The sequence below is a fragment of the Gopherus evgoodei genome, chromosome 9 (assembly GCF_007399415.2).
Source record: "Gopherus evgoodei ecotype Sinaloan lineage chromosome 9, rGopEvg1_v1.p, whole genome shotgun sequence".
Classification (NCBI taxonomy): domain Eukaryota; kingdom Metazoa; phylum Chordata; order Testudines; family Testudinidae; genus Gopherus; species Gopherus evgoodei.
Genome location: NC_044330.1, coordinates 60,269,134 through 60,295,403, shown reverse-complemented (window position 1 = coordinate 60,295,403; position 26,270 = coordinate 60,269,134). Strand labels below are relative to the sequence as shown.

The 26,270-nt window shown below is 51.9% G+C and overlaps 1 protein-coding gene across 12 annotated transcripts in view; it reads left to right on the top strand.

The window, feature by feature from the left end:
• DGKK (diacylglycerol kinase kappa) overlaps nt 1-26,270 on the top strand; it is a 213,923-nt gene that overhangs the window by 128,032 nt on the left and 59,621 nt on the right. For 9 of the 12 annotated variants that reach the window (XM_030574330.1, XM_030574334.1, XM_030574333.1 and 6 more), the window contains exons 4-9: nt 2,672-2,752; nt 8,697-8,801; nt 13,060-13,210; nt 13,817-13,923; nt 15,789-15,914; nt 16,671-16,773. In XM_030574330.1, coding sequence (XP_030430190.1) covers nt 2,672-2,752; nt 8,697-8,801; nt 13,060-13,210; nt 13,817-13,923; nt 15,789-15,914; nt 16,671-16,773 — 673 coding nt within the window. Of the gene's footprint in view, nt 1-2,671; nt 2,753-8,696; nt 8,802-9,175; nt 9,288-12,395; nt 12,824-13,059; nt 13,211-13,816; nt 13,924-15,788; nt 15,915-16,670; nt 16,774-26,270 lie in introns of those variants that run through there. The other 3 variants (XM_030574332.1, XM_030574341.1, XM_030574340.1) reach the window with 3 other exon arrangements.

Sequence of the window (26,270 nt, the reverse complement as noted above, 5' to 3'; positions counted from 1 at the left end):
GGACGCAGTTCTCCAGCTGAGGCCTCTCCAGTGCCGAGTAGAGCGGGTCAGTTCCCTCCCATGTCCTTCATACGACTCTCCTGTTAATACACCCCAGAATGATATTAGCCTTTTTTTGCAACTGCACCGCATTGTTGACTCATAGTCAATTGGTGATCCATTCTAACCCCCAGATCCTTTTCACCAGTACTGCCACCTGGCCAGTGTTTCCCATTTTGTAGTTGTGCATTTTATTTTTATTCCTTCATATGTGCACTTGTCTTCACTGAATTTCATCCTGCTGATTTCAGACCAATTCTCCAATTTGCAAGATAGTTCTGAATTCTAATCCTGTTCTCCAAAGTACTTGCAAGCCCTCCCATTTTGGTGTCATCTGCAAATCTTATAAGCATGCCCTCTGCTCCATTATTCAACTTATTAGTGAAAATATTGAATAGTACCAAACCCAGTACAGACTCTTATGGGACCCCAGTAGATACACCCTCCCAGTGTGATAGCGAACCACTGATAACTGCCATTCGAGTATGGTCTTTCAGCCAGTCTTGCTCCCACCTTTTTGTAATTTCAGCTAAATCACATTTCCCTCGTTTGCTAATGAGAATGTCATGTGACTGTGTCAAAAGCCTCACTGAAAACAAAAAAATTGGTTTGGCATGATTTTGTTCTTGACAAATCCATGGTGGCTATTCCTTATAACCCTATTATCCTCCTGGTGCTTACAAACTGATTGTTGAATCATTTGCTCCAGTATTTTTCCTGCTATCAAAGTTAGGCTGACTGGTCTATAATTCCCTGAGTCCTCTTTGTTCCTATTTTTAAAGACAGGTTCTATGTTTGCTCTTCTTCAATCCTTTGAGACCTCACCTGTCCTCCAGGAGTTTTCAAAGATAATTGCTAATGGTTCTGAAATTGCCTCAGCTAATTCCTCAAGCGCCCTAGGATGAATTTAATCAGGCCCTGCTGATCTGAATACATCTAACTTAGCTAAATTTTCTAGAATCTAATTTGGCTTGTGTTTCTTCTCCCTTGCTAATATTAATTGTGTTAAGTATCTGGTCACAATCAACCTTTTTAGTGATCACTGAAGCAAAATAAGCATTAAACACCTCGGCTTTCTTGATGTCATGAGTTATTAAGTTCCCTTTCCCTGCTAAGTAGAGGACCTGCACTTTTCTCTGTCTTTCTCTTGCTCCTAATATATTTTAAAGAACCTCTTCTTATTGCCTTTTATGTCCCTTGCTGGGTGTAACTCATTTTGTGCCTTAGCCTTTCTGATTTTGTCCCTACAAACTTGCCCTATTTGCTTGTACTCATCTTTAGCAACTGGTCCATGCTTATGCTTTTTGTAGGATTCCTTTTTTATGTTCATGTCACTAAAGAGCTCCTGATGGCCTCTGACCATATTGGCCTCTTATTATTCTTCCCATCTTTCCTTTGCACCAGGATAGTTTGTTGTTGTGCCTTTAATAATGTCTCTCTGAGCTCTCTTGAACTCCCTTTTCCCTTAAATTTTCTTCCCATTTGACCTCACCTATCACTTCTCTGAGTTGTAGTCTGCTTTTGTGAAGTCTATCATCCTTATTCTGCTGCCCCTCACTCTGCAATCTAGAGACCAACAGTCCCAAGGAAGGATGAGCTTTATCATTGTCTGGATATTACTGATCAGACCGGTTTAGTGTCATTGACAAATGGCATCCCCTCATGCCAACCTGCTTTTCCAGATGGCGAATAAGTGCTTAGGGAATCTATCCCCATCCCATCCCCTGTAGATCACTCCAGGACTCTCTGCCCTCTTGAGGAACATCCATTCACTAGACTCCCTGGTCCCAGTTACTTTGACCAGGTTTGAATCCATTGTAAGCCCTTCCCATGGGCTACTTATGTTCCTTCACAGACTCTCATGTGGATCCTCATCCAAAGCTGCATGGAAGTTAAAGGAAATTGTGTCCAACAGGCTACCATAACCTAATAATTAATTAATTTTCCCTGAGTTCTGCTCATACACAGAGTGGCTCTCTTTGTGGAGTTGTGCTGGCTGAGTCCCAGCAGGCTATATGATTCAAAATGGGTTCTGTAGATACCCAGGTGCCCCAAGCAGGGTGGCTGTGTATCAAGGCATTGTCACTGGCCGGCCAGTCTTGGAAATGTGGTCCACCGTACTAGCCTGCCTGAGCAGAACTTTTCCTTACATAGACTCCACAGCCCAAATGCAGGCGAGGTGTAGGCCAGTGTGATCCCACTTTCACCAGGCCTGGGTCTGGCCCTCCTGCAGCTTGAGCAGAAGCAGAACAAATGGCTGCTTGGAGCGTCCTGCAGCCTGTGCAGACTATCCCCTCATGATCCAACCCTACCCACTTCGGGGCAGCAGGACAGATTGCTGCCTAGCCAGATTTCCCCCTCTGGCAGTGGGAGCAGGCAGGGACAGCTTTGTAGCCTGAGACTGCTCTTCTGGCTGCTTGGGGATCCTATGGATCATCAGGCAAGCCCTTCTCCCTCCGTCAGTGCCCAAGGTGCTAAGGCAAAGCAAGTCTCCCCAGCCTATGGGTCCCAGGATCTCCCTCCACTCCCTGGGCAGAGCTAGACTCCATGGGTTCAGTTACTCGGCTGAAGGCTGAGGCTGTCTCTTTGCTGGTGTCTCTGCTATGTCACTCTTTCCCTCATGCCTCCCCAGTCACTGATCTTCGATGAGGTGGACCTATCCGACGCCAGCGTGGCAGAGACCAGCACCAAGAACATTAACAACAGCTTCACGGTAAGGGATAGTACCTCACACACTGCACTGGAGTCCTGGTCCAGTGCCCACTGAAGTCAATGGAAATACTCGCCTTGGCTTCACGATCTTTGCATCACGATCTGCCTGCTGATATCCTTGTATGTCGAGGAGCTGAGAAGGGCTTCTGCCCTCCCACAGTAGGCCTTTCCTGCTCAAAACCAAGTGTCAGACTGAACTTAAGGGGTATGCTCTGGGTACTCCCGAAGGTAGGGGTTCCAGAGGAGGGATTATCTCCCTGTAGTGGAGGATGGGCAAAGTCATCCTGCAGCATGTGGTCATTTGTTTCCTGATGCAAGAGATTAATTACTCTTCTATAGTAGATGCCTAACAGTACCTTTTGCTGGGAGAGGCAGGAACCAAAGTAGTTGTGAGCCTCCAGGCAGCTAGTGCTCCATTAGTGCTGCGTTGTGGGGAAAATCCAGCAGGGGTGCCCGGGGGTGGGGAGCAAGTGGGGCAGTTTGGCCCAGGCCCCGGGCTCCGCAGGGGCCCCCATGAGAATGGCTGAGGCTCCCTCCCCATCCCCAGCCTGACCTGACCCTGCCTCCACCCCTCTCCCGGAGCCTCAGCGCATCCAGGAGCGTCCCTGGACAGCTGCAGCATGGCTCCGGCGGAGCCTGAGCCTCTCCCCACTCAGAGCCGTGTGGTAAGGGGGCAGGGCTGCAAGTTCCAGGCTGAGCAGAGGGAGCTCAGGGTATGTCTACACTACGGGATTATTCTGATGTTACAGAAACTGGTTTTTTAAAACAGATTTTATAAAGTCGAGTGCACGCCGCCACATTAAGCACATTAATTCGGTGGTGTGCATCCATGTACTGAGGCTAGCGTCAATTTCCGGAGCGTTGCACTGTGGGTAGCTATCCCATAGTTCCTGCAGTCTCCCCCGCCCGTTGGAATTCTGGGTTGAGATCACAATGCATGATGGAGCAAAAACAGTGTTGCAGATGATTCTGGGTAAATGTCGTCATTCAGTCCTTCCTCCGTGAAAGCAATGGCAGACAATCATTTCGTGCCCTTTTTCTCTGGATTGCTCTGGCAGACGCCATAGCATGGCAACCATGGAGCCCGTTTAGCCTTTTTTCACTGTCACCGTAAGTGTACTGGATGCTGCTGACAGACACGCATTCATTTGCCTTTGCAAGGTAGCAGAGATGGTTACCAGCCCTATTGCACTGTCTGCTGCTTTGGAAATTGGTGATGATGGTTACCAGTCATATTGTACCATCTGCTGCTGTCATGGGTGCTCCTGGCTGGCCTCACTGAGGTCGGCCTGGGGTGCATGGGCAAAAATAGGAATGACTTCCCAGGTCATTCCTCTCTTTATGTTTTGTCTAAAAATAGAGTCAATCCTGCCTAGAATATGGGGCAAGTCTACTAGAGAACCAGAGAGCACAGCTGCTCTGGGTCAGAGCCTCAGATATCCTGCAGAAATGATGAGCTGCATGCCATTCTAGGGGGTGCCCCTGCAACAACCTCACCCGTTGCTTCCCTCCTCCCACACCCCTCCTGGGCTACCGTGGCAGTTATCCTCCCATTTGTGTGATGAAGTAATAGAGAATGCAGGAATAAGAAACACTGACTTTTTAGTGAGATAAAATGAAGGGGAGGCAGCCTCCAGCTGCTATGATATTCCAGGCAGGACATCTCCATTACTCATTAAAGGGTGTGGGGGGAGAGGAGCACAGCCTCCAGTTGCTATGAGGAGGACAGTTACCAGCCCTATTGCACCATCTGCCAGAACTGAATCTCCAGGACGCACAGCTTAAAGAAGGGAATGACCGGGAGTCATTCCCATTTTTGTCCAAACGCCGCCGGCGGACCTCACCAAGGCCAGCCAGAAGCACTCACAGGATGATGACAAGGACGGCTATCAGTCATATTGCACTGTAGCATCTGCCACTGGGGAGGGGAGGGGAGAGGATGCTGCTGTTTATTGCTACAGCATCCCGTCTACCAGCAGCATCCAGTAGACATACGGTGACATTGACAAGAGGCGAGAAATTATTTTTTTCCCTTTTCTTTGGGGGGGGTGTAAATTGACGACATATTCCCTGAACCACTGGTGACAATGTTTTTGACCCTTCAGGCATTGGGAGCTCGGCCAAGAATGCAAATGCTTTTTGGAGACTGCAGGAACTGTGGGATAGCTCGAGTCCTCAGTCCCCCCTCCCTCCCTCCATGAGCGTCCATTTGATTCTTTGGCTTTCCATTACGCTTGTCACACAGCACTGTGTTGAGTCTCTGCTGTGGCCTCTGTCTGTCATAGCCTGGAGATTTTTTTAAATGCTTTGTCGTTTCGTCTTCTGGAATGGAGCTCTGATAGAACAGATTTGTCTCCCCATACAGTGATCAGATCCAGTATCTCCCGTACGGTCCATGCTGGAGCTCTTTTTGGATTTGGGACTGCATGGCCACCCGTGCTGATCAGAGCTCCACACTGGGCAAACAGGAAATGTAATTCAAAAGTTCGCGGGGCTTTTCCTGTCTACCGGGCCAGTGCATCTGAGTTCAGATTGCTTTCCAGAGCGGTCACAATGGTGCACTGTGGGATACCGCCCGGAGGCCAATACCGTCGATTTGCGGCCATGCTAACCCTAATCCAACATGGCAATACCAATTTCAGCGCTATTCCTCTCGTCGGGGAGGAGTACAGAAATCGGTTTTAAGAGCCCTTTATATTGATATAAAGGTCTTCGTTGTGTGGATGGGTGCAGGGTTAAATTGGTTTAATGCTGCTAACTTCAGTATAAACGCGTAGTGTAGACCAGGCCTCAGGCCCTGATGTAGCTCGCAGCCCCACCCCCTTATGATGCAGCTCTGAGCGGGGCGGGGCTAAGGCCCCGCTGAAGCCACGCTGCAGCTGTCCAGGGATGCTCCTGGATGTGCTGAGTCTCCTGGTGAGGGGGGAGCCGGGGGTAAGGTGCCAGAGCAGTTGGATAAGGGGCAGGGAGTCCCAGGGAAAGTCAAGGGACAGGGAGGAGGCAGAGGTTGGGGGGGGGCGGTCAGGGGCCTGGAGAGGTTGGATCGTGGGCATTCCGGGGGTCTGTCAGGACTCAGTGGGGGGTGGGGTGGATAGGGGTCAGGGCAGTCAGGGGACAGGGAACGGGTGGGGTCCCTAGGTGGTGGTTGGGGGGCTGTCTCTGGGGGACGGTGAGGGGACAAGAAGCAGGATGGGTCAGGGATTCTGAGGGGGGACGGGCAGTCGGGGGGCAGGAAGTGGGTGGGGGTCGGATAGGGGGCAGGGCCAGGCTGTTTGGGAGGCACAGCCTTCCCTACCCTAAAGCTCATTCAGCAGTTTGAGGCTTGCAGAAGAGCCAAGCTGGTAGCTTTTCCATTAGGGCTACCATCCCTTTCAATTCTCAAATGCCAAATTATAGTCTATATTTAATTTCAATGCCATAGGGAGATTCATGTCAGGGGAGAGTAGCTTCATTTAAAATTAGCCACTGGAGGAGGGATCACATGAGGAGAGCAATATCCTTCCCAACCCTACCAAGGGAGACCCCCCTCCCCTGCATTCCCTGAGGTTCCAGAGGGGTTAATTCAGTGGTTCTCAAACTTTTGTACTGGTGACCCCTTTCACATAGCAAACCTCTGAGTGTGACCTTCCTCCCCTTTATAAATTAAAAACACTTTTTAATATATTTAACACAATTATAAATGCTGGAGGCAAAGCGGGGTTTGAGGTAGAGGCTGACAGCTCGGGACCCCCAGTAATAACCTTGTGACCCCCTGAGGGGTCCCGACCCCCAGTTTGAGAACCCCTGGGTTAATTTAATTTTAGCACCCTTTGTCCATTCACATGCATGTGCTATTTTGAGCATTTCAGTTTTCACAACATAGGCTCATCCCAGATTCTGGAACAAGCTCAAATGCCCAGTCCGTTGAGTATGTACATAAGCTATACTAAAGACAAACCCACAGTAACCGTCTCCAGTTTGTGAGGGACCCCATGATGCCAGTCTCTAGGAAATGGATAAATGCATGGAGCTTAAGTCCGTTCATGGCTATTAGCCAGGACAGGTAAGGAATGGTGTCCCTAGTCTCTCTTTGTCAGAGGGTGGAGATGGATGGCAGGAGAGAGGTCACTTGATCATTACCTGTTAGGTTTACTTCCTCTGGGGCACTTGGCATTGGCCATTGTCAGTAGACAGGACACTGGACTGAATGGACCTTTGGTTTGACCCAGTATGGCTGTTCTTATGTTCTAAGTTAAATGAACCCAAAGTTATGGAGACAGATGTCAGTCAAGGAAGCCAGCAGAGTATCAGAAACCTGGAAAAATCTCTGACTGGATGGGCTCAGGCGTTTGGTCACAAGCTGAGGTGGTTCAAAAGTTTTCGATTTTTTTTAAGCAGAATTTTTTTATTGTTTCTTTAAACAATCAAACACAGCAAGCAGCAAATATTTGGCCACACACTTCTGAAATCCCAAACCTTATTTAGGTTTTGGCAGACTAATTTCAGCTTTTCTATTAAAAAAAACACACAAAAAAATTTGAAAGAAAGCAGACATTGTCCATGATTTTGTTCTGCTTTTTAAACCCCCCTAGTTTCCGATCCAGAAAAAGTTTTGACGGAAAATATTTGTCCAACCCTTTTAATGAGCTTTAGTGCCTTTTAGCACTAGCTGATGCTGAGAACCAGTGATACATTGTAAAGAAGTTTTCTCAAAACTGGGTTTGTGCCAAGATGCAGAAGGTTTATTTTTCCCAGGGCGCCCGTGGGGGGTGAGCAAGTGGGGCAATTTGCTCCAGGCCCTGCGGGGACCCCCAAGAGAATATAGTTTTGTATAATATTGCAATTTTTTTTATGGAAGGGGCCCCCAAAATTGCTTTGCCCCAGGCCCCCTGAATCCTCTGGGCGGCCCTGAAATCCAGCCCTATGGACTTTGGTAGGATGTGTGTGGTGCTAAAGCTGTGGTCTGCTCCTGTGCGCAAGGGTGAATTTCACATACAGGGACTGCTGCTGGGCTCCAAGGTCTGCCCTCCCACCCTTTTCTCTTTAGTAGCTCCTGCTAGAATAGGACACACTTTGCGTGTATCTGCAGCATGCGCTCCTGGACCATTCCCCAGTACACACAGCTCCAACGGAGGCTGTTGCAGGCCCGCGCTGGACCACTGGCCACACTCACCCTTGCTGTAACTCCGCAGGAGTCATCAAAGGGGAATTTACCCATTGCGTCTGCATTAGTGTGCACACCAGGGCCGCCCAGAGGATTCAGGGGCCCTGGGGTCTTCGGTGGTAGGGGGTCCCCGCCACTGAATTGCTGTGGAAGATGCTCCAGGAGCCCGAGCCCTGCGAGAGTTTTCTGGGGCCTCCGGAGCGAGTGAAGGACCCTGCTCCAGGGCCCCCGAAAAACTCTCGTGGGGCCCCTGTGGGGCCTGATGCAAATTGCCTCACTTCCCCCCCGGTGCACACCAAGGGCCCAGTCCTGCACCCACTGAAATCAATGGGAGCTTTGTTGCTAACTTCAGTGGGAACAGGACTGGGCCCCAGAGCCCCCTCTAGCTGGCCAGTAACATATGTGTAATTGTCTCCAGTTGGGCACAGAACTCCAGGCTGGGACTGGGACTATGTTAGCTGAGGAGGGCTGTACCAGCCACTTGTGGGGGGCTGCTACCTTCTGATTCCCTAGGAACTGGGGTGGTGGGGAAGTGGAGCTTGGCTTGAGTGCCCCCTGGAATAGTGTGTGGGCACTCTGCTCTTTGCTGCCTGGAGTGAGTAGAGAAACTCTGATCTCCCCAGCGCTTTTCGGAGCCCTGCATGGTGTGAGTGGTGGCAGCATGCTTTCCTCTGCATGTTGTAACCATTCCGACAGTGCAATCTATGAGCGGTCTGGGTTTCCTCCTCTGCACTAGCTGTGGGCCTCCCAGCAGTCTCCATTTTCTTTGCAGCTGTCTTAGCAGGGCAGTTTTCTTCTCTAGGTGATCACACCGTTCCGAAAACTCATACTGTGTGCTGAGAACCGGAAGGAGATGGAAGACTGGATCGGTGCCTTGAAATCCGTCCAGAAGTGGGAAATCAATGAGGTAAGAGAGGCCCGTACACTGGTTGAGAGTCCCCAGATGGTAGGCCTAGGACAGAGAGTGTTAGTAAAACTGTCCTGGGCACAGGGAAACAGTGAGATCATAGCAGTATTCGTCTAAGGGATGAAATTCTCCCTATTCATAGGGAGAATGTCATGAGACACAGGTTTTACAGTGCTAGTCATGCTGTGCCTCAATTGGCTGTGACCTCGTGAACACTGTGTGTGTGTGTGTGTGTGTGTGTGTGTGTGTGTGTGTGTGTGTGTGTGTGTGTGTGTGTGTGTGTGAGTGAGAGAGAGAGAGAACTGTTGAATGTGAACTCTGCCTCTATTATTATTTACTAGGTGTAATACAGTAGTACCAAGGAGTCACGGATCGGGACCCCAAAGCACTAGGTGTTGTACAAACAGAGGAGAAAAAGTCAACCTCTGTCCCAAAATGCTTAAATCCTCTCTGACCTCTCTGGTGAAGTGCTGTCAGTTGCATCGTGTGTCTTTTTGGAATGGTCATTTTCCCTGGACTGACAGTCCAGAAACAGATTTTCTCTCTTTGTCGTCACAGTGGACCAGACCCTCATCTGGTACCAACTGGTGCAGCTCTGTTAAAAGCAGTGGAGCTGTCTGTTTACGCCAGCTGAGGAACTGGCCCCTTAGATATTGATTAATGACTGGCCAAACCAATTTGTCTCCCTTTTCTTTGGAGACTTGCTGGTGTTTTGCTAATTTACAAGGATAAACCCACCGGGCTGACATCAGATCTGGTGTAACTGTTTAGCAGGTTGAGTAGAGCTCATTCATTTCATTACAGGAAGCTCCTGACATTTGCCGGTACAGAGGATAGGAAATGGCTCGGCAGGATTGGTCAGTGAGGGAGCAGACGCTAGGTGGAAGGGGAACGGTAGCGCAGGATTTGTTTTCCTAGCAGAACTGTGTGTAGAGTGAGCACTGGGCTAACAGGGCCAGAGAACATGAGATCTGACTTGAACAAAGCCATAAGAGCCCAGGTGCTGCCTGAATAGTGGTGGCACCTCTAAGGAACCAGTTTTCCAGGCATAAACGTCCCAGTGGAAGTGCTCATATGGCAGGTTTCGGTTTTCAGGCTCCTTGAATGTGAGTCTCACCCGCCAGCCTCATAATATCGTATTTGTCTTTCTTGGAGCTTAAACAGTCACGTGCATGTCCTCTCACCCCGCCTGGTTACCATTAGTACAGCTATGGCATGACCCCTCGCCAATTGCTCCCCCGACTTCTGCAAGCTACTCATTCATTATCCCTGTGATGTGAGGTTTTCAAATTAGGACGAGAAGACTGGGAGCTTCAGAGGAGCCAGAAACAATTAGGCTCCCAAATGCCATTGATTTCTCTCTTAAAAAATTATATTCTTATTATAGCTTCAATACCCCCAGTCATAATGGCCTGACTCCTCAAAGGTATTCTGTTGTCTAACTCCCACTGACCTTTGAGGATCTGGGCCAATGAGTGCAGCATGTAGCACAGAACCAGCTGAGCAGCCAGTGATGCCAGACGAGAAAGTACTTGGAGAGAAAGCTAAAGCTGCTAGGGGTCAGGAAATGCCAATATTAAGTTTGCTCGTGTAACTTGACTGCTTCCCCCATGTGTGTATGTATTGCGCTGCAGCCTTTAGCAATGTGCACACGCGTGGGTTTCCACAAGATTCCTGGCCTCACATGTTGAGCCAAATGGAAAGTGACCAGAGAGCGAGGCCACTGGAAGAGTGTTCTTCAGCCTCACTGAGCCATGGGCGGACCCCGCCTTGTGCCTGCCCAAGTGGCGCAGAGTGAGGGAGGGATGCACTATTCCCTGCCTTATGCGCTGCTCACTGTCCAGCCTGCCCGCCGAGGTCCCACGACACACTCATTGCTAGCCCTGCCTCATTTACTGAGTGCCGTTCAGCCTGTGCATAGGGACTAGACCAGGGGTGGGCAAACTTTTTGGCCTCAGGGCCACATCGGGTTTCCAAAATCGAATGGAGGGCCAGTTAGGGGAGGCTGTGCCTCCCCAAACAGCCAAGCGTGGCCCGGCCCCCAACTCCTATCCGACCCCTCCCACTTCTCGCTGTCTGATGGCCTCGCCCCGGGACTCCTATGCCATCCAACCCCCCCTGTTCCTTGTCCCCTGATGGCCCCCATGGGACTCCTATGCCATCCAACCCCCCCTGTTCCCTGTCTCCTGACACCAACCCCCCAGGACTCCTGCCCCATCCACCACCCGCTGCTCCCTGTCCCCTGATCGCCCCCAGAACCCCTGCACCTGACTGCCCCCGCCACCCCATCCAACCCCCCCTCCTTCCTGACTGCCCCCCCGAGACCCCTGCCCCCACTCAACCACCCGTGTTCCCCACCCTCTGACCACCCTGACCCCTATCCACACCCCCGCTCCCGACCACCACCCCGAACTCCCCTGCCCTCTTACCACGTTGCCTGGAGCGCTGGTGGCATTACAGCCGCACTGCCCAGAGCACCAGCTCAGGCTGCAGCTCTGCAGCTGCGCTGCCTGGCCACCCAGAGCATTGCGTCAGTGGCGCAGTGAGCCAGGGCTGCGGGGGAGGGGACAAGCCTCCTGGGCCAGGAGCTCAGGGGCTGGGCAGGAGGGTCCCGCAGGCTGGATGTGACCCATGGACTGTAGTTTGCCCTCCTCTGGGCTAGACTGTGCCTAGGCCTTATGGCGATGCCCTGGGATGAGGGACAGTAATACTCCACATTCACTCCCCACCTGCAGGCATCCGATACTTGCTCCTCCCACTGCAGAGGTGGGTGAAGACTGGGGTGGGGTTGATGGGGGGCAGCAGAGCTGACCGTGCTGCCTCCCAGAGCTGAGACTAGAGGCCAGGAGTCCCAAGTCCCGTGCTTTAGCCACCGAACACACCAGGCTCATCTCTAGGTAGTGAGAGCGCAGCCGATCAGTGACAATATAGTGAGCAATCTTGGGCACACCACAGGGTGGGTCCCACCTCAGGCAGCACCTAGGACCCATGGGAGCTGCATTGGGTTAAGGAAGGTGGGGGTCTATCTCTCCTTTGCTAATCAAGTGCTGGAGAAAGTGGCAGTAGAAATGTACAGAACAGAACCCTTCAATCCCATTTCGAATGAGAGGAAGGCAAATGCCTTGGGGCAGAGGGGAAAGGGACCAGGGGGAGGAGAAAAGATGCAGGGAGGAGAGGGGGAGAGGAATCTCAGTTACAAAGGGAGGTATAAGAGGGCTAAAGACCAAGACTAAACTCGTCCCTGAGGTACCTGCACTGAGCCCAGGGCTCAGTTGTATCCACCTGGAACAGGCAGAGCCTGGCCCGTAGATGAGGGAGGGTAGCTCAGTGGTTTGAGCATTGGCCTAGTAAACCCAGGGTTGTGAGCCCAATCCTTGAGGGTGCCATTTAGGGAGCTGGGACAAAAAAAAACTGTTAGGGACAGTACTTGGTCCTGCTAGTGAAGGCAGGGGACTAGACTCAATGATCTTTCAAGGTTCCTTCCAGTTCTATGGGATAGGTATATCTCCATATGTTTAGAAACTAGTGGAGAATTGCTTTAAAAGGGGAGCTGTGGTGTGATCTTCCAGCTACTCTTATTGTTGCTTCTCATCATGAAGAAGAGACGTTGGCTGAAATATGCCTTAAGTGTCTGTTCAAAAGAATATCAGGAATCCTGTTGGGAACTGCTGGTTGGCGAGTTCATGCTGACTAGGACACGGTCCCATCTGAATGCACAAGAGATTGAGGCTTTCATAACCGCTGCATGTGCTAGCGAATGGAGCAGTGGTGAACCAACTCCATCTTTATGGCTGGTGCATGGTGTGTCTGCTGATATTGGCAAGGAGAGTGTCCATTGTGGGGAGTGGACTCCAGGGCTGGGGCACCTGCTCACTCGAATTGAGCCAAGAACCCCTAACTCATTTCATGTAGGCCTCCAAGCAGTTGTCTGATGGTAAACCTGGTCAGGCCTTTCAGCAGGCTGGCTGGCATTGATGCAGTAACCTAGAAGTGGAAGACTCCCCATCCCTGAAGGCAACCAGGTAGGATTTTCCCCAGCTGGGCAAACCTGGCCTTATGCCATCCTCTTTGCTCCCATGTTGGTTCCTCCCTCCTATTTTGGAGGCTGGCAGGGCGGGCACAGGGCACAAAGAGATGCATGGGCCATCGAGAGCTGGGAGTCCTGGAGCCTTGCTACATTTAAGAAAGTCCCCAGTTGCTCTCTGGGATTTGTTGCCTGCTCCTGCTGCCTTTCCAACTCACACTAAACACACCTCAGTTCTCTTTGTCATTGCAGGCCACGCAGTTCAACATGGAGCATTTCTCTGGGATGCATAACTGGTACGCCTGCTCCCACGCCCGACCCACCTTCTGCAACGTGTGCCGCGAGGCCCTGTCAGGGGTCACTTCCCATGGCCTTTCTTGTGAAGGTACCAGCTCGTCAACCCCTGCTCTGCAATCATGAACAGATGGAACGGGGCGGACCTTAGGGGGGGATTGGTAGGGAATGCTTGCCAAAGCCTAGCTGAGCTGGCCACAGGATACATCTTCTGGCTGCTCATCTGGTGGGCACAGGAACTGCTTAAGCCAAGCCAGGATGCTAAATAGGACAGAGAGGAGGGGAAATGGAGGGCAGAAGGTAGGCGCTTGGGAAGAACGATTGGGGTTAGAAGGGACATAGGTGGGGAGAATGTCAGGATCAGACTGGGGTCCCTCTAGCCCAGTGTCCTGTCTCTGATGCACTAGTACCAGGTGCATGACTCCTGCAGAATGCAGCCAGTGGGACATGGTGCAAGGAGCTCTGGTCCATAGGACTCTGATGGGATGGATGCTGGTGCCCATGTGTTGGTTGCTATGGGCTTCATTCAGCACTGCTGCAACCAAGCGGTGTTCCCCGTGAGAGAAGGGTCAAGCCCGTGGACCAAGCGTTGGTGTCCGTCTGGGGGATTCTGGAGCAGGGAGGACTGTGTGGTAAGGGGAAGCTGTCCCTGCCGCCTTCCCACTCCTCTAGGCTTTTCCATCTCTCTTGCTACTAGTTTGCAAGTTCAAAGCCCACAAGCGCTGTGCTGTGAGAGCCACCAACAACTGCAAGTGGACCACGCTGGCCTCCATAGGAAATGACATCCTCGAGGATGAAGATGGGGTAAGCACTTCCTTCCCTCCCCCTCCCCTGCCAAGAAGGGCACTGCCCTCATATACCCCCGGGCCAGCCACCAAACCAGCCAACCCCTCTTGAGCAAGGGTGCCAATGGCTTTAGCTCTGGACCTACCTGTGTAAAGGAAGCAGTAGGCTAAGTGGGCCTGATTTTGTTATATGGGTGTGAATCAAGAGTAGCATCATGGAGTCAGTGCACTTTGTCCAGACTTACAACCACATATGTGAGAGCCCAGTCTGATCCAGGATCGGGAGCTAATTCCTCCAGAGGAGTTAGAACAACTGCACTTAGAACGACCCTGGAACAGTCCTGCATGGGCCCCATCAGTAGGCGGATGAGATGTTCTGGTGCCCCTTCATCTCCAATTCTATTGCCAAATCCCATAGCCTGTCTCCAAGCAACATCCCCACTGCCTACTTTGCCTGAGCAAGGATGTGGCCCAGGGATCCTCTCTCTCGTCTTTGTGCTAGGGGCATGAATCCCTCCAGCTGCCCCTGCTGTGAGGGCGTCCCTCCTTCTGGGCCTATGTTGAGACCTGGTCCGAGTCAGGCTCTGGAGGCGGATGGGGAGGCTGTCAGGATGAAGCCATGCTCCCATGCTGGCCTAGAGTAGAAGAGGCACCAGTGACTTTCTCCTGTGGTGGTGGAGGCCCTTGCAGAGCCCCTGGATGCTGCTTTCCCTTAGTCAGTGCCAGGGAGCTATTCAGCAAGAAGAGTCTATCTCTGAGTCATTACATTGAATGGGCGACTCTTTGGTGTCCTGACCTTGGTGTCTCAAGGCGACAGCCAATACAGGAGAGCAGCATTTTAAAAGCATCAGCATGTGCTGAAGGCTCTCGGAGAGGAGTCTGCATTGTGAGCCAGGCCGGACATCTTTCAGTGAGCCAGTGGCCAGGGCCCGGGAGATGGCCCAAGTGCATGGCATGGCTGCAGAGTCTTGTCATCCTCTGCCCCACTGTCCCTGCTTTTTAACCATGAGCAGAGTTGATGTAAAATGCTGCCAGATCCAAACTCTGCTCAGTGATTCACCCACTTTGCCACAAGCCCCGCTGACTCCGCAGCTCTTGCGGCTGCCAGGGGTAAGGCAGGCACGGATTGGAGATGGTGCACTGCGATGCCCAGAGGAGGGGCTGACTCAGATGCTGCTGCTGCTGATTATAACTCACTGTAGAACATGGAGCAGGGGTGGGGGAAATCTAGAGAGGTCCCAGCCCTCTCCACTATGCTGGAGCTGGCACTCCTCTGTGACTGGCCACAGGGGGGTGCTGGTGCTCTTCAGAGTGGGTGGTGTGAAGTCTTTTCCAGAGGCTTGCTGGGCAGAGGGATGGGACTCTGAGAGGCTTTGAAAACCCAGCTACCCTCCTCTCCTCCCACCCTCGATCATGGCAGTGTAGCCAGCTGGGCTAGACAAGGTACGCTGGTTAGACGCCATCACATAGAAAGCTGATATTCTGGTGTGGTTAGGTGCTTTGGCATCTCAGTCATTGAAATTACCCTCAGAAACAGAGGCTGATGGAAGAAGGGTGGACAATGAAAGCCAAGCTGAAGTGGACGAATGGTGCCCCTTCCACAATGCCCAACACAACTGGTTTCACAGGCCCTGCTGCATACCAAAGGGGCATTTTCACGCACTAGCTCCTAGCATTTATGCAGCACTTCAATCTGCAGATCTCAAAGCACTTTCAAAAGGAGGCAGGTCTGATCATCCCTAGTGAGAAAACTGAGGCACGGAGCTTTGGTGTGACTTGCCCAAGATGCCCCAGCAGGCCAGTGGTAGAGGTGAGAATAGAATGTGTCTGTGGCCAGGCTGCAAGCCAGATAATTGACCTGTTCCTTTTCCCTCCTCTCTTCAGGTAGCCATGCCCCATCAGTGGCTGGAGGGAAACCTGCCCGTGAGTGCGCGGTGTGCCGTGTGCGACAGGACCTGTGGCAGTGTCCGGCGGTTGCAGGACTGGAGGTGCCTCTGGTGCAAGGCCATTGTAAGACCCTCTCCCTGCCACCCCCTTCTCTATTCTGTTCTCTCAGACCATGCCCCTCACCATGGTATCTGAGTGCCTTGGCCTCCTCTATTATTTCTTTGGATCAGATATGGGTATTGTACACCTTCCATGCCATAGCTGCGACTGTGGATGCAGACACATAGCTCTGCCTGTGCTGGGGGCTCGGTGGTCATAGCGTGTTTGAAGTCTTTCTCAAACACAGCTACATGACAGCACCGCTGTAGCTTCCACACCCAGCATGGCTACAGGCGTGTTACAAAACCATGCCCATGGCTGCCGATGGGCGTTATCCACTGAAAAAAACCCCTACCTACGTTGCTCAGAGAAACAGGCAATGGAGCTGGGCAGCCACCACTTCCACCCAGAATAGTGATGGACATGAAAGGGTCTCTAGCCACATGATCTACATCTGGATCCAGATTCCAACCTCCCAGGAATGGGGGTGTTGGGCTCTAGAGGCTGGCTTCAGCCTATTTTCTCATGCTCTCCACAGACGCTAACTGATGGAGTCTCACACCTTCCCGTGCAGTAGATGAGCATTATTGTCCCCACCGCTACCAGTGGGGAAACTGAGGCACAGAGCAGGGATGTGATTTGCCCAAGATCACACAACAGGGTAGTAACAGAGCTGGGAAGAGACCAATGTCTTCTGGCTCCCAGCCTCCTGCTTTCACCACTAGACTAAGCTCCCACCCTTTTGGCTCATGCTCTCTCCTGCTGCTTTGTCCACCCTAGGTTCACAGCGCCTGCAAAGAGCTCTTTGGGAAGAAGTGTCCCCTAGGACAGTACAAGGTCTCCATAATCCCACCAACTGCCCTGAACAGCATCGACTCTGATGGTGAGTACGGGAGCCAAGGACTGCTGGCTGCCAGTCAGGCTGGGGCAGAGCCGGCGGGGGGACGTGGGAAGGCACTTCCTTTGAGCTTGATTAGAGAGTCCTGAATGGCTGGAACTGAGTCTCTGAGATCTTGTGGCTCTTAGGGATTCCAGCTCTCCTGCGCTACCCCAGCCATCGGGGCATCGGCGGAGAGACCCATAGATCAGGCCCACTGAGCTTGTTCATCTTTCTGGGGTGTCCAGTACAGCTGATCCAGAGGACTACAGACTGGACCCTGTTGCAGCTTGTTGAGGCGCCGACATTGCTGGCAGAAATCCACCTCACGCTGCCCTGCTGCTGCAGGGCACACAGAGAAGGAGCTGGCACTCTCCAGGATGTACTGGCTGCCATGTAGGAACCGTGGAGGCCCCATGGGGAGCTATGCTGAGGCTGACCTCTCAATCCACTTAGCTAGGCACTTGCAGCTCCTGCTTCCCTGCAGATGGAGCCACGATCACTTCCTGAGCAGGGAAAGTGCCTTTGAATGGCTAAGAAGTGGAAAAGATCAATGCAGGCAACTCGCTGCATGGTTCATGCTGGGAGCTGCCTCTCCATCATTCCCAGCACCATCTCTTACCTGCATCCCTTGCTGTGTTATCTATAGCACAGCCTGCCAGACCCCAGTCCAGAGCTGTAACTAGGTATTTTAGTTAACCGGTTAAGCAAGAAGATTGGCGCCCCCTAGAAGCGATTCTGAGGCAGGGCATGTGGGGTCATGTCCTACCCAGATTTCTGCCTTTCATTTAACACAGAGGTTTTCAAACTAGGGGGGCACCTCCTCCGAGGAGCTGATGGACTGGAAGTTGGTGGGAGCCCCTTAGGCCCCTGGCTCTCCACGCTGTGGGAACCAGGGTGCTGGCTGGCTGCCTGGCAACCCTCCCTGCCTTGCTCCCCAAGCCAGGCCACCTCTACACAGTCAGGTGCTTCCCAGGCAGAGCGGTGGCACAGCTTCAGGCTGTACCCCTGACATGTTCTTGGCTCTCCCCTGAAGGAGCCTGGCGCCAGCTGACGACACCCCGTGGAGCCGGCCTCTGCCCGTAGAGCCCAGTTGCCAGCAGCGAGTGAGTGCCTCAGGGAGCGTCTCATTGCAATGCCCCACAGTTTGAAAATCTCTATGCTAAATGGAAGGCAGAATTCAGGGGGACACATGACCCTGCATGCACCCCATGCTGCCTTATTTTTCTGCCCCCATGGCTTTGTACCCTGGGCGGCTGCTGTGCTCACCCTGCCCTGGTTACAGTCCTGCTCTGGTCCCTGAGCAGTGCATCATCTATGTCTTTTGCTGTCTGGCAGATGGAGTCCTCATTTCCTCCTCTGCCTCTGTCCTGCTAGGGGACCAGCTGCTCCAAGTAGCTACTGAGAGAATCTCCCATTGTGGTCACAGAGGCAAGGGAAGGTAGGATCTGTCCTCTGCAGGATCCAGGCACCACTCCTCTCCTCTTCCAGCTGCTCTGGCAGAAACACCGTCTAAGGGTGCAAAATGAGGGATGTCTCTCTCCTGGCCCAATGCTCAGCCACTCCTGTGCCCCATGGCACATTCCTGTCTCTCCTCCGATCACATACGGTGTCATTTTCTGATTTCATGCCAATGGCAGGGAGGGAGGGGACCCAATGCCATGGTCTGCAGCTCTCCCCACCCCTGTTGGCAGCTCCGGGGCCGTTTCTCAGCACTGCTGGGAAGAGGGAGGAATACATTTCAGTGCAATAAGCAGCATTGCCCCAGTGGGCTACTTCTGTGATTATTTTCCTAGCTTCAAAGGGAGGGACAATTAACCTTTGTGCTGCAGCTTTGGGAGGGAGTTTCCTCATTGTGCATATGGCATAGCACAGCACAGCAGGCATGGTGGTGTTGTGACCGAGACTCTGGATTCGAAAGCCCCTGTCAGGGTGAGAGAACGCTTTGTGGGTGTAATAATAGGCACCATATTACTAGTGCTTTGAGATCCTTGGATGGAAGGCGCCATAGACAGATGAATCTGTGTATGGCTGACAAGCTCAATTCGAGAGCAACACAGTGTTACAAATTTCACAGATCCATGTGTTGCCTAAGTTGTAATCCAAGATTAGTCCCTCACATGAACAGAAATAACTTTGACCAAGTGTTGCGCCTGGCACACAATGCAGGCCCAGAGCATCAGCGGGAAAGGAAAGGGGCCATGGTGGTAGTGGGGAAGAGAGGCTAGCACCGGGTTTGAATTGAGATGGAGAGGAGGATTGGGGAGGGCATTCCAGGCAGCAGCTGCAAAGGAGAAGGCTCTTGTAGCAATGTTAGTGAGCGTGGAGAGGATCCTGGGGTGAGGTGGGAGGGAGGTTAGAGCAGCAGTTTCTAGGTGGCTGGGTGGGAAGATTGCCCTACCAAGTGGTTTCTGCCGTAACTGGGGTGCCAGGCTGGGAGAGGTGAAAAACCCTATGCCAGGGTCTGCTAACAGCCCCTCGGTCTGAGAGCTGACCTTCTGGGGCAAAGTTTTCAAAAGGAGCCGAGGTCCATTTTCAGAAGGGAGCCGTCAAATGCCAATGGGATTTAGGGGCCTCCAGCATTTCTGGGATTCAGGCTCCTATGTCACTGGCAGCATTTTGATGACATTCCCCAGGTCTTGAACTGAGGAAACGTTATCCCTGTCTGGGCCTCACTGCCATCCCCAAATCAGCCGAGGAGCTTCAGCGGCTGTTTAAATCCAGGTTGCCCAGTCTCCTTGTAGCTGAGACAAGCCACTCCCGCTCCCCTCTGTAGCATCCCTTCATGCACTTGCTGCCCAGAATCTTCCCTCCAGAGCCTTCGCTTGGCTGTGAGCACTGACTCTGTCCTCTGTTCCCTCCAACTCTTGATCCTTTTACCATCCCAGATGCTTTTTTTGGGGCCTGCTCCGATTCCCTGGCAGCCATGTATAGTGGACAACCCCCATGTACAACCCTCCCCCCACAGCTAGAGGCTTTGCTTCAGCCATTGTCTATTGGAGTCAGCCTGAGGATGGGATGTGACAGAGTGCTGCTCACACCACTGTGCCACTATCCCAGAGTAACGGGGGTGTTTCTGCCAGATTGATCAGCGGTGAAAGAGTTTCAGTGGAATTCCCGTCACTGGGCTTCTGGATCAGCACACCTGCTGCTCTGTTCTTGGCACAACACTGAGCCACATCTCCTGCTGTGCACTGAAGTCAACAGGGCGATTCTGGTTTACAGTTGCTACGGCTTCTCTGGTGATTGTTTCAGTCTGTCTGATTGCAGATGCAAGCAGACAGCAGTGCATTGCGTCAGGCTTGGGTCCCTCGCTGCAGACAGAACCCTCTCAGAGTGAAGGTTCGGATTCCGCAAATGCTGCTGGGGCTAGCTGAGAAGCACCTAACAGTGCTGACTCTAATCCCGGGATCCAGCCAGCTCTGTGTAAATGTGGCTGTAATGGAGTTACTCCTGATTTACACTGGTGTGGGAGGAGAACTGGGCCTTGCTCCACTCCTGTGTTTCATCTCATTTCTCCTTTTAAGCATCCTAAGATTGCACTTGTCTTTGAAATAACATCCTTGCATTGGACATTGCCTAGTGATTGTTCATCAGCCACTACCCCAGGTCTTTTTCTTTCTCTCAGGCTGGCCCTGATTGCTCCCTCTGCCCCTGTGTTTGTGGCTTTTCTTTTCTGTGTAGCACCCTGGACTTGTGCTCATTTTTATTCCTGTCACTTACTCATGGCAGGTTGAGTCCGTGCAGACAGTGATTTCTGAAATATTAATCATGTGCCCTCTAGTTCTCTGTCATCTGGCCATCTGACCAATGTGTTTTCCACGCCTTTGTCCAGGTTGCTGGGAAGTCTTTGGACAGAGTTGAAGCTGATAACGAACCCTGAGGGCAGCCCGTGGACACAGCTTCCAGTCAGAACTGGCTCCTGGCCCTACTGTCGTCTGTTCTTTAGCATTTCAGTGTCACCCTAACTCACCTTGCTTCATTGAGGGGCCTGGGATCAAATGCCTTTCCCAAATCCTGCTTATAGAATCTACGCTGTATTTGCCTTACCTATTTCTGCACAACAGTTACCTTGTTTGAGAATGAGATTAGATTAGTTTGATATGATGGGCTGGGCTTTGATTTAGAAAACTCTGCTGCCTTTTCTATATAGCATCCATTTCCCCAACTGTGCCCTGACAAATGTGTCTGCTTATCCATCCCTGGAGCCAAGGCTGTCCCGTTTCCTAGGTCTGCTTTGGTGCCAGTCTTCCAAAAGAAGTGGGATGGGAGTGATAACAGCTCAGAGAGTTTTTAGCCAAATTCTCTAATGCTCTCGGGAGGCTTCCTTCTGGCTCGAGCTGAGCTAAATATGTTCTCCTCCTCCAGATATTTGCTTGCTTGGTTTTTAATGATTTTGCTGCTTCTGTCATCCAGTGGCTCATCTGCCTCTCTCATTACTCACTGGGACACTGTCAGAGTAACAGTCAGGCATTAAAAAAAACATGGCTGTGCTACTAATAATCTACCTCTCCCTGGTCTCTCTCCCCCATGCTGTCTCCTGTCCTTGAGAAATGGTGGCAGAGCGCTCCTTAGCATCCCTCCTGGGGGGAGGGGAAAAGTATTGTGCAAACACCTATCTCTTGCCTGCTGGAGCTGAAGTCTTTTTCAGCACCTCTATGGGGGTTGGGTTTAACTCACTCACAGCTTGGACAGTGTACCAGCCCACTCAGTTTCACTGTCTGGTTCTCATGGGCCAAGGCACAGGCAGCTGCGGTGTTTTGGATTTCAAAACCCTGGGTTTCTTCCTTTCTCCTCGAGCATCAAACACCCATTGCCACCTTGCTTAGTCCTTGTTGCACTCAGTGCTTTCCCTAGGGGCCCTCCTGGATTCTTCCTTCATAGGATCATAGAATATCAGGATTGGAAGGGACCTCAGGAGGTCATCTAGTCCAGCCCCCTGCTCAAAAGGGGAACCAATCCCCAGACAATTTTTTACCCCAGTTCCCTAAATGGCCCCCTCAAGGATTGAGCTCACAACCCTGGGTTTAGCAGGCCAATGCTCAAACCACTGAGCTATCCCTCTCCTTGCTCAAATTTGTGATGGACCATGGAGTCTTTCTTTCCCTCTATCACCTCCACATGCCTTTCCTTCCCCTCTGGGGACTGCAGGTTTCTCCCTCCTCCTCAGCCCTTACTCGTCCCGACTGCAGGTGCCTGTGTCTCCTTTCAGGGTCTCGTAGGTGGTTTCATTTGTCCTGTGCCCTCTGAGTGTCTGCCTGGGGCTGCCTCTAAACCGAGCCCTCTCACCTAACAGGGCACCAAACTGGCATTCCACAAAGACTAAACCTTCCTTCTTCTTCCTCATCCACCAGCTCTGCTTGGCACTGTGCCACCTAGCTACCAGCTTATGGAGGTTTCTGTGAGGTCAGGACTTTCTCTCCAACCCCTTACCAGACCCTATGTTGGATCCAATTAGATTTCAAATATCACAGCGAGATTTCTCTTCCTGCTTCCTCACATCCTAAGATTTTCTGGATGGTTCAGATAAGCTGGCTCTTCCGCTTGCAACCTACGCACTGACTCAGCATCTCCTGGTTGTTTGGTTCTCACATCCGATTAATTTGTTCTCTGGCTGTAGCAGATGCTTAGCAATGCCCAGGGAAGGCAGGAGGGACCAGGTGGGTAGAGCTGACAAGCTCAAAAATGTGACAGGAGAACTACAGAGGCTTAATTTTTCACGAGCGCGTTCTTGGCAAGCTGCAGATGCTTTCTTTATTGCGGCTATTATACAAAGATACTTGGGTGAAACCTCATGGTAATACTTACCTGCGTCTCTGGCTCTCTGAGGGCCTCCACCAGTTATTGGTGAGGGACGTGTGCTTGTCTGTGCTGAGCTGTCACTCATTTTCATGCATTATTTAGGGATGCCAACTTGGTAATATTTAAAAGCTGGACACACCAACAGGAGTTCTGGAACCTCTCTTGCCCTGCCTCTTCCCCCTGAGGCACCACCCCTGCCCCTTCTCTCCCCTCAAGGCCCTGTCCCCCATTCGCTTCTCCCCTCTCCCCCGCACCCCCAGTTGCTTGCTGCTTTCTCCCTCTCTCCCCCACCCCCCATTGCCCAGTTCGGGAGGGACTTTCATATACAGCTGGGACTGGGAGCTGCAGCCGCCCAACGGAGGTAGGAGGTGGTCCCAGCTTAGTAGGGGCTGGCGTGGGTGATGACCTGGTGCCTCCCTTGCCCACAGTAACCGGATGTGTTCTATGTCCAGTCAGTACACCCAACGGAACACTGTCAGGTCCCTTTTTTTACCAGACTTTTCGGTTGAAAACTGGGCACCTGGCAACCCTTGCATTATTTCGTTTATTCCAAGGCCAGAAGGGAGTACTGTGACCATCAAGTCAGAGCTCCTGGATAGCATAGGCCAGAGAACTTTCTGCTCTTGTTTGAACGAAAGCAGATCTTTTCAAAAAACTTCCAACCTTGATATAAAAGCTGCTAGAATCCGCCATGACCTTGGCAATTTGTTCCAATGGTTAATCTCCCTGACTGTTAAAAATGTATGCCTAGTTCCATTCTGAATTTGTCTAGCTTGAACTTCCAGCCATTGGATCTTGTTATACCTTCGTCTGCTAGACTAAAGAATCTATTATCTATTTTTTGTTCTCCATGTAAGTACTAATAAATCATGATCAAGTCAGCCCTTAGCCTTCTCTTTGTTAAGCTAAATAGATTGAGCATATTTTCCAATCCTTTAGTCATTCTCATGGCTCTTCTCTGAACTCAGTCCAGTTTATCACCATCATTCTTGAATTGCGGACACTAGAACAGGACATAATATTCCAGAAGTGGTGCCTAATACAGAGGTAAAAGCACCTCTCTTCTCCTACTCATGACCCCCCTGTTTATATATCCAAAGATTACTCCTGGGAGAATTCTGTGCCACTGTGCATGTGCAGAATTTATGTCCCCCACAGATTTCTTTGTTTCCTTGCAGAAAAATGACTTTCTGACGGGGAAGCAAAGGGAACCCACAAGAGCGGTCATATGACCCTCCCCAGCAGTATGTTTCGGGTGCCCAGTGCAGCTGGCAGAGAGGTAAATTACTGTGGGGCAGGGGGCGGGACTGGGGAAGATACTGCTGGTGGCTCCTATCCTGCGCTGGGCTTAGCTGTTAATCCCGGCTGGGCTGGGGGAATGGGACTTCCTCTTCCCCTGCACGGCATCCAAGGTCGTGTCAGTCACCCCGGCTGTAAGAAGCTTTGCAAATTGCCCCGTCCCCCCCAGCCGTGCTTCCTGCACCGATTGCTCCTCAGCTGCAGGGCGAGGGGGCACTGTACAGGCAGCTGGTCCCCCATCCACCCAACTTCTGTGCATCCAGACCCCCTCATACTCAGACCCCCACACCCAGAACCCTACCTGACAAGCCGCATGCTCCCTTCACCTGGACCAGTCCAATGAGTAACCAGAACTTGGATCCCCACCCTACCAAGACCCAGCCAGCTGCACCTGGATGCCCACTCCACTGAGCCCCACTCCCCCAGCATCTGGACCCCCCACACTGAGCCCCTCACACCCAGTCCCCTCTGCAGAGTTCTGTCCCCCCCCCCACATGCAGACCTCCCACCCCGAGTCCCATCCACCTTCACCTGAACCTTCCAGCAGAATCCCATTACCGTTGCATCCATATCCCTCCTTGCACCCGGATCCCCCTGAGCCACTTACATCCAGATTGCCCCACACAGAACCCTCTCAACACACTACTGGATCCCCTCCCGCTAAGCCCCTCCACACACAGATCCTGCCTTGCTGAGCCTGTCTGCCCACACCTGGTGCACGCACGGAGGAGCCGGACCCTGGGGTGTTTCTGGGGCAGGCCTGGTCCTTGCACTGTGTCAGGGTTGGGTGCAGCCCCACTGTTGAGTCTGTGTTCTGGGAGGTGGTGGGGCTGCACAATGATCTCCCACCTCTGTACAGCCAGTGGCTTGTGCTCCCCAGTGCCATGCTGGAACCTCCACATTTAGTTCACAAATAAAATTTTAAAATATTGTGCTCAGATTTTTTAATTTTTTGGCATAGAATGCCCTCAAGAGTAAAAGATCATACAGCCCTTTTGGCTACAGCATCACACTTGGCACTCATGTCCAGCTGATTATCCAGTATGACCCCCAAGTCTTTTTCAAAGTTGCTGTTTCCCAGGATAGAGCTCCCATCCTGTAAGTATGGTGCATTCTTTGTTCCTAGATGTATGACTTTACGTTTGGATGTATTGAAATGAATGTTGTTTGCTTGTGCCCAACTTACCAAGTGATTGAATGGTTTGGACCATGCCATCTTGTGGTGCTTTAGATCCAGTCATCATAACTGGTGGAAACAATGCTTTTTGGAAAGTCACCATAGCTCATTATCGAGGTGTTCTTATCTCCTGGTGATGTAGAACCCGGAGCTGCGTGGTCCCAGGATGGGAGTAGTGCGAAGGTGTAGGTTACAGCAGCAGCAGCAGCAGAGTTGTGTGGGGAACCCAGGGCTGGAGTAGGCTGGAGGACTGTAGGTTGGGATTGATGTGCATTGGTAGAATGATGAGAGAACCTCCACGGCTGAATCCCTCCCACTAGCTAGGGCTGTCAAGTCGTTGGTGTCACACCCATATCTCTCTCTCCCAGAAGACATGCACACTTACTGGATGTGAGTCTGTGTAGTCACAAAGCTGCGCTCCAGAGCTGGCGAAGGAAGACCCCTCCCTTTCTGGAAGCAGCGCTGGGCAGAGCAGAGAGCGAAACTGACAGCCCTTCCCGGCACTGGGCACTGGGCAGCACTCAGCATACCCTGTGCAGAATGCAGAACTGGGCCTTTCACGAGAAGAGTAGCAAAAGAAAGCGATTCCACAGCCAAGTGCAGTGGAGGCGACTGCTGGCTCCGAGCCAGCTATTGATCCCTGTCTGTAGCGGTGCCAGCCCTGATCCATTAGCAGATTTCATTTCCAATTTAATTTCTTTAAAAGTGCTGCACTGACTGTAAATCCTTTGTGGGCTCCCAGATTGTTCATCTGGTGTTTACTTAACAGTCAGTGCTTTGCTCAGCTAACACCGAGCCCTGACTGCCTCGCAGCAAAAACCCCGCCAGGGATTTGCTCCTGCCTGCAGAAAACAAGGGCTGTTTTCCAACCACACACCCAGCAGCCTTTCCTGATTTCTACACTCCATCTTCAGATCCCAACCTGGGTCAGACAGCCTCTGCTTATGCCTTCTGCAGCATGGCTCCAATTCAGGGCAGCACTTATACACTTGGAGTGGAGAAGGTGGAGACCCGCAAGGATTTTGAAAATTAATACTGGTCGCTCCAGGCTTGTATTAAACTCCCAAGGTTACAGCCTTTCTCTGGCCTTGGATGAGTAGATGCTGCCACCACCCAAATGCAAAAAAACCCTTTGAACCCAGGAAGGTGCCCTTGGGAATTCCTCCCTGTGGGGTACCCTCAAGCCCTTTCATTCCCCCTCCCATCCCCCCCCCCCGGGGAAGAG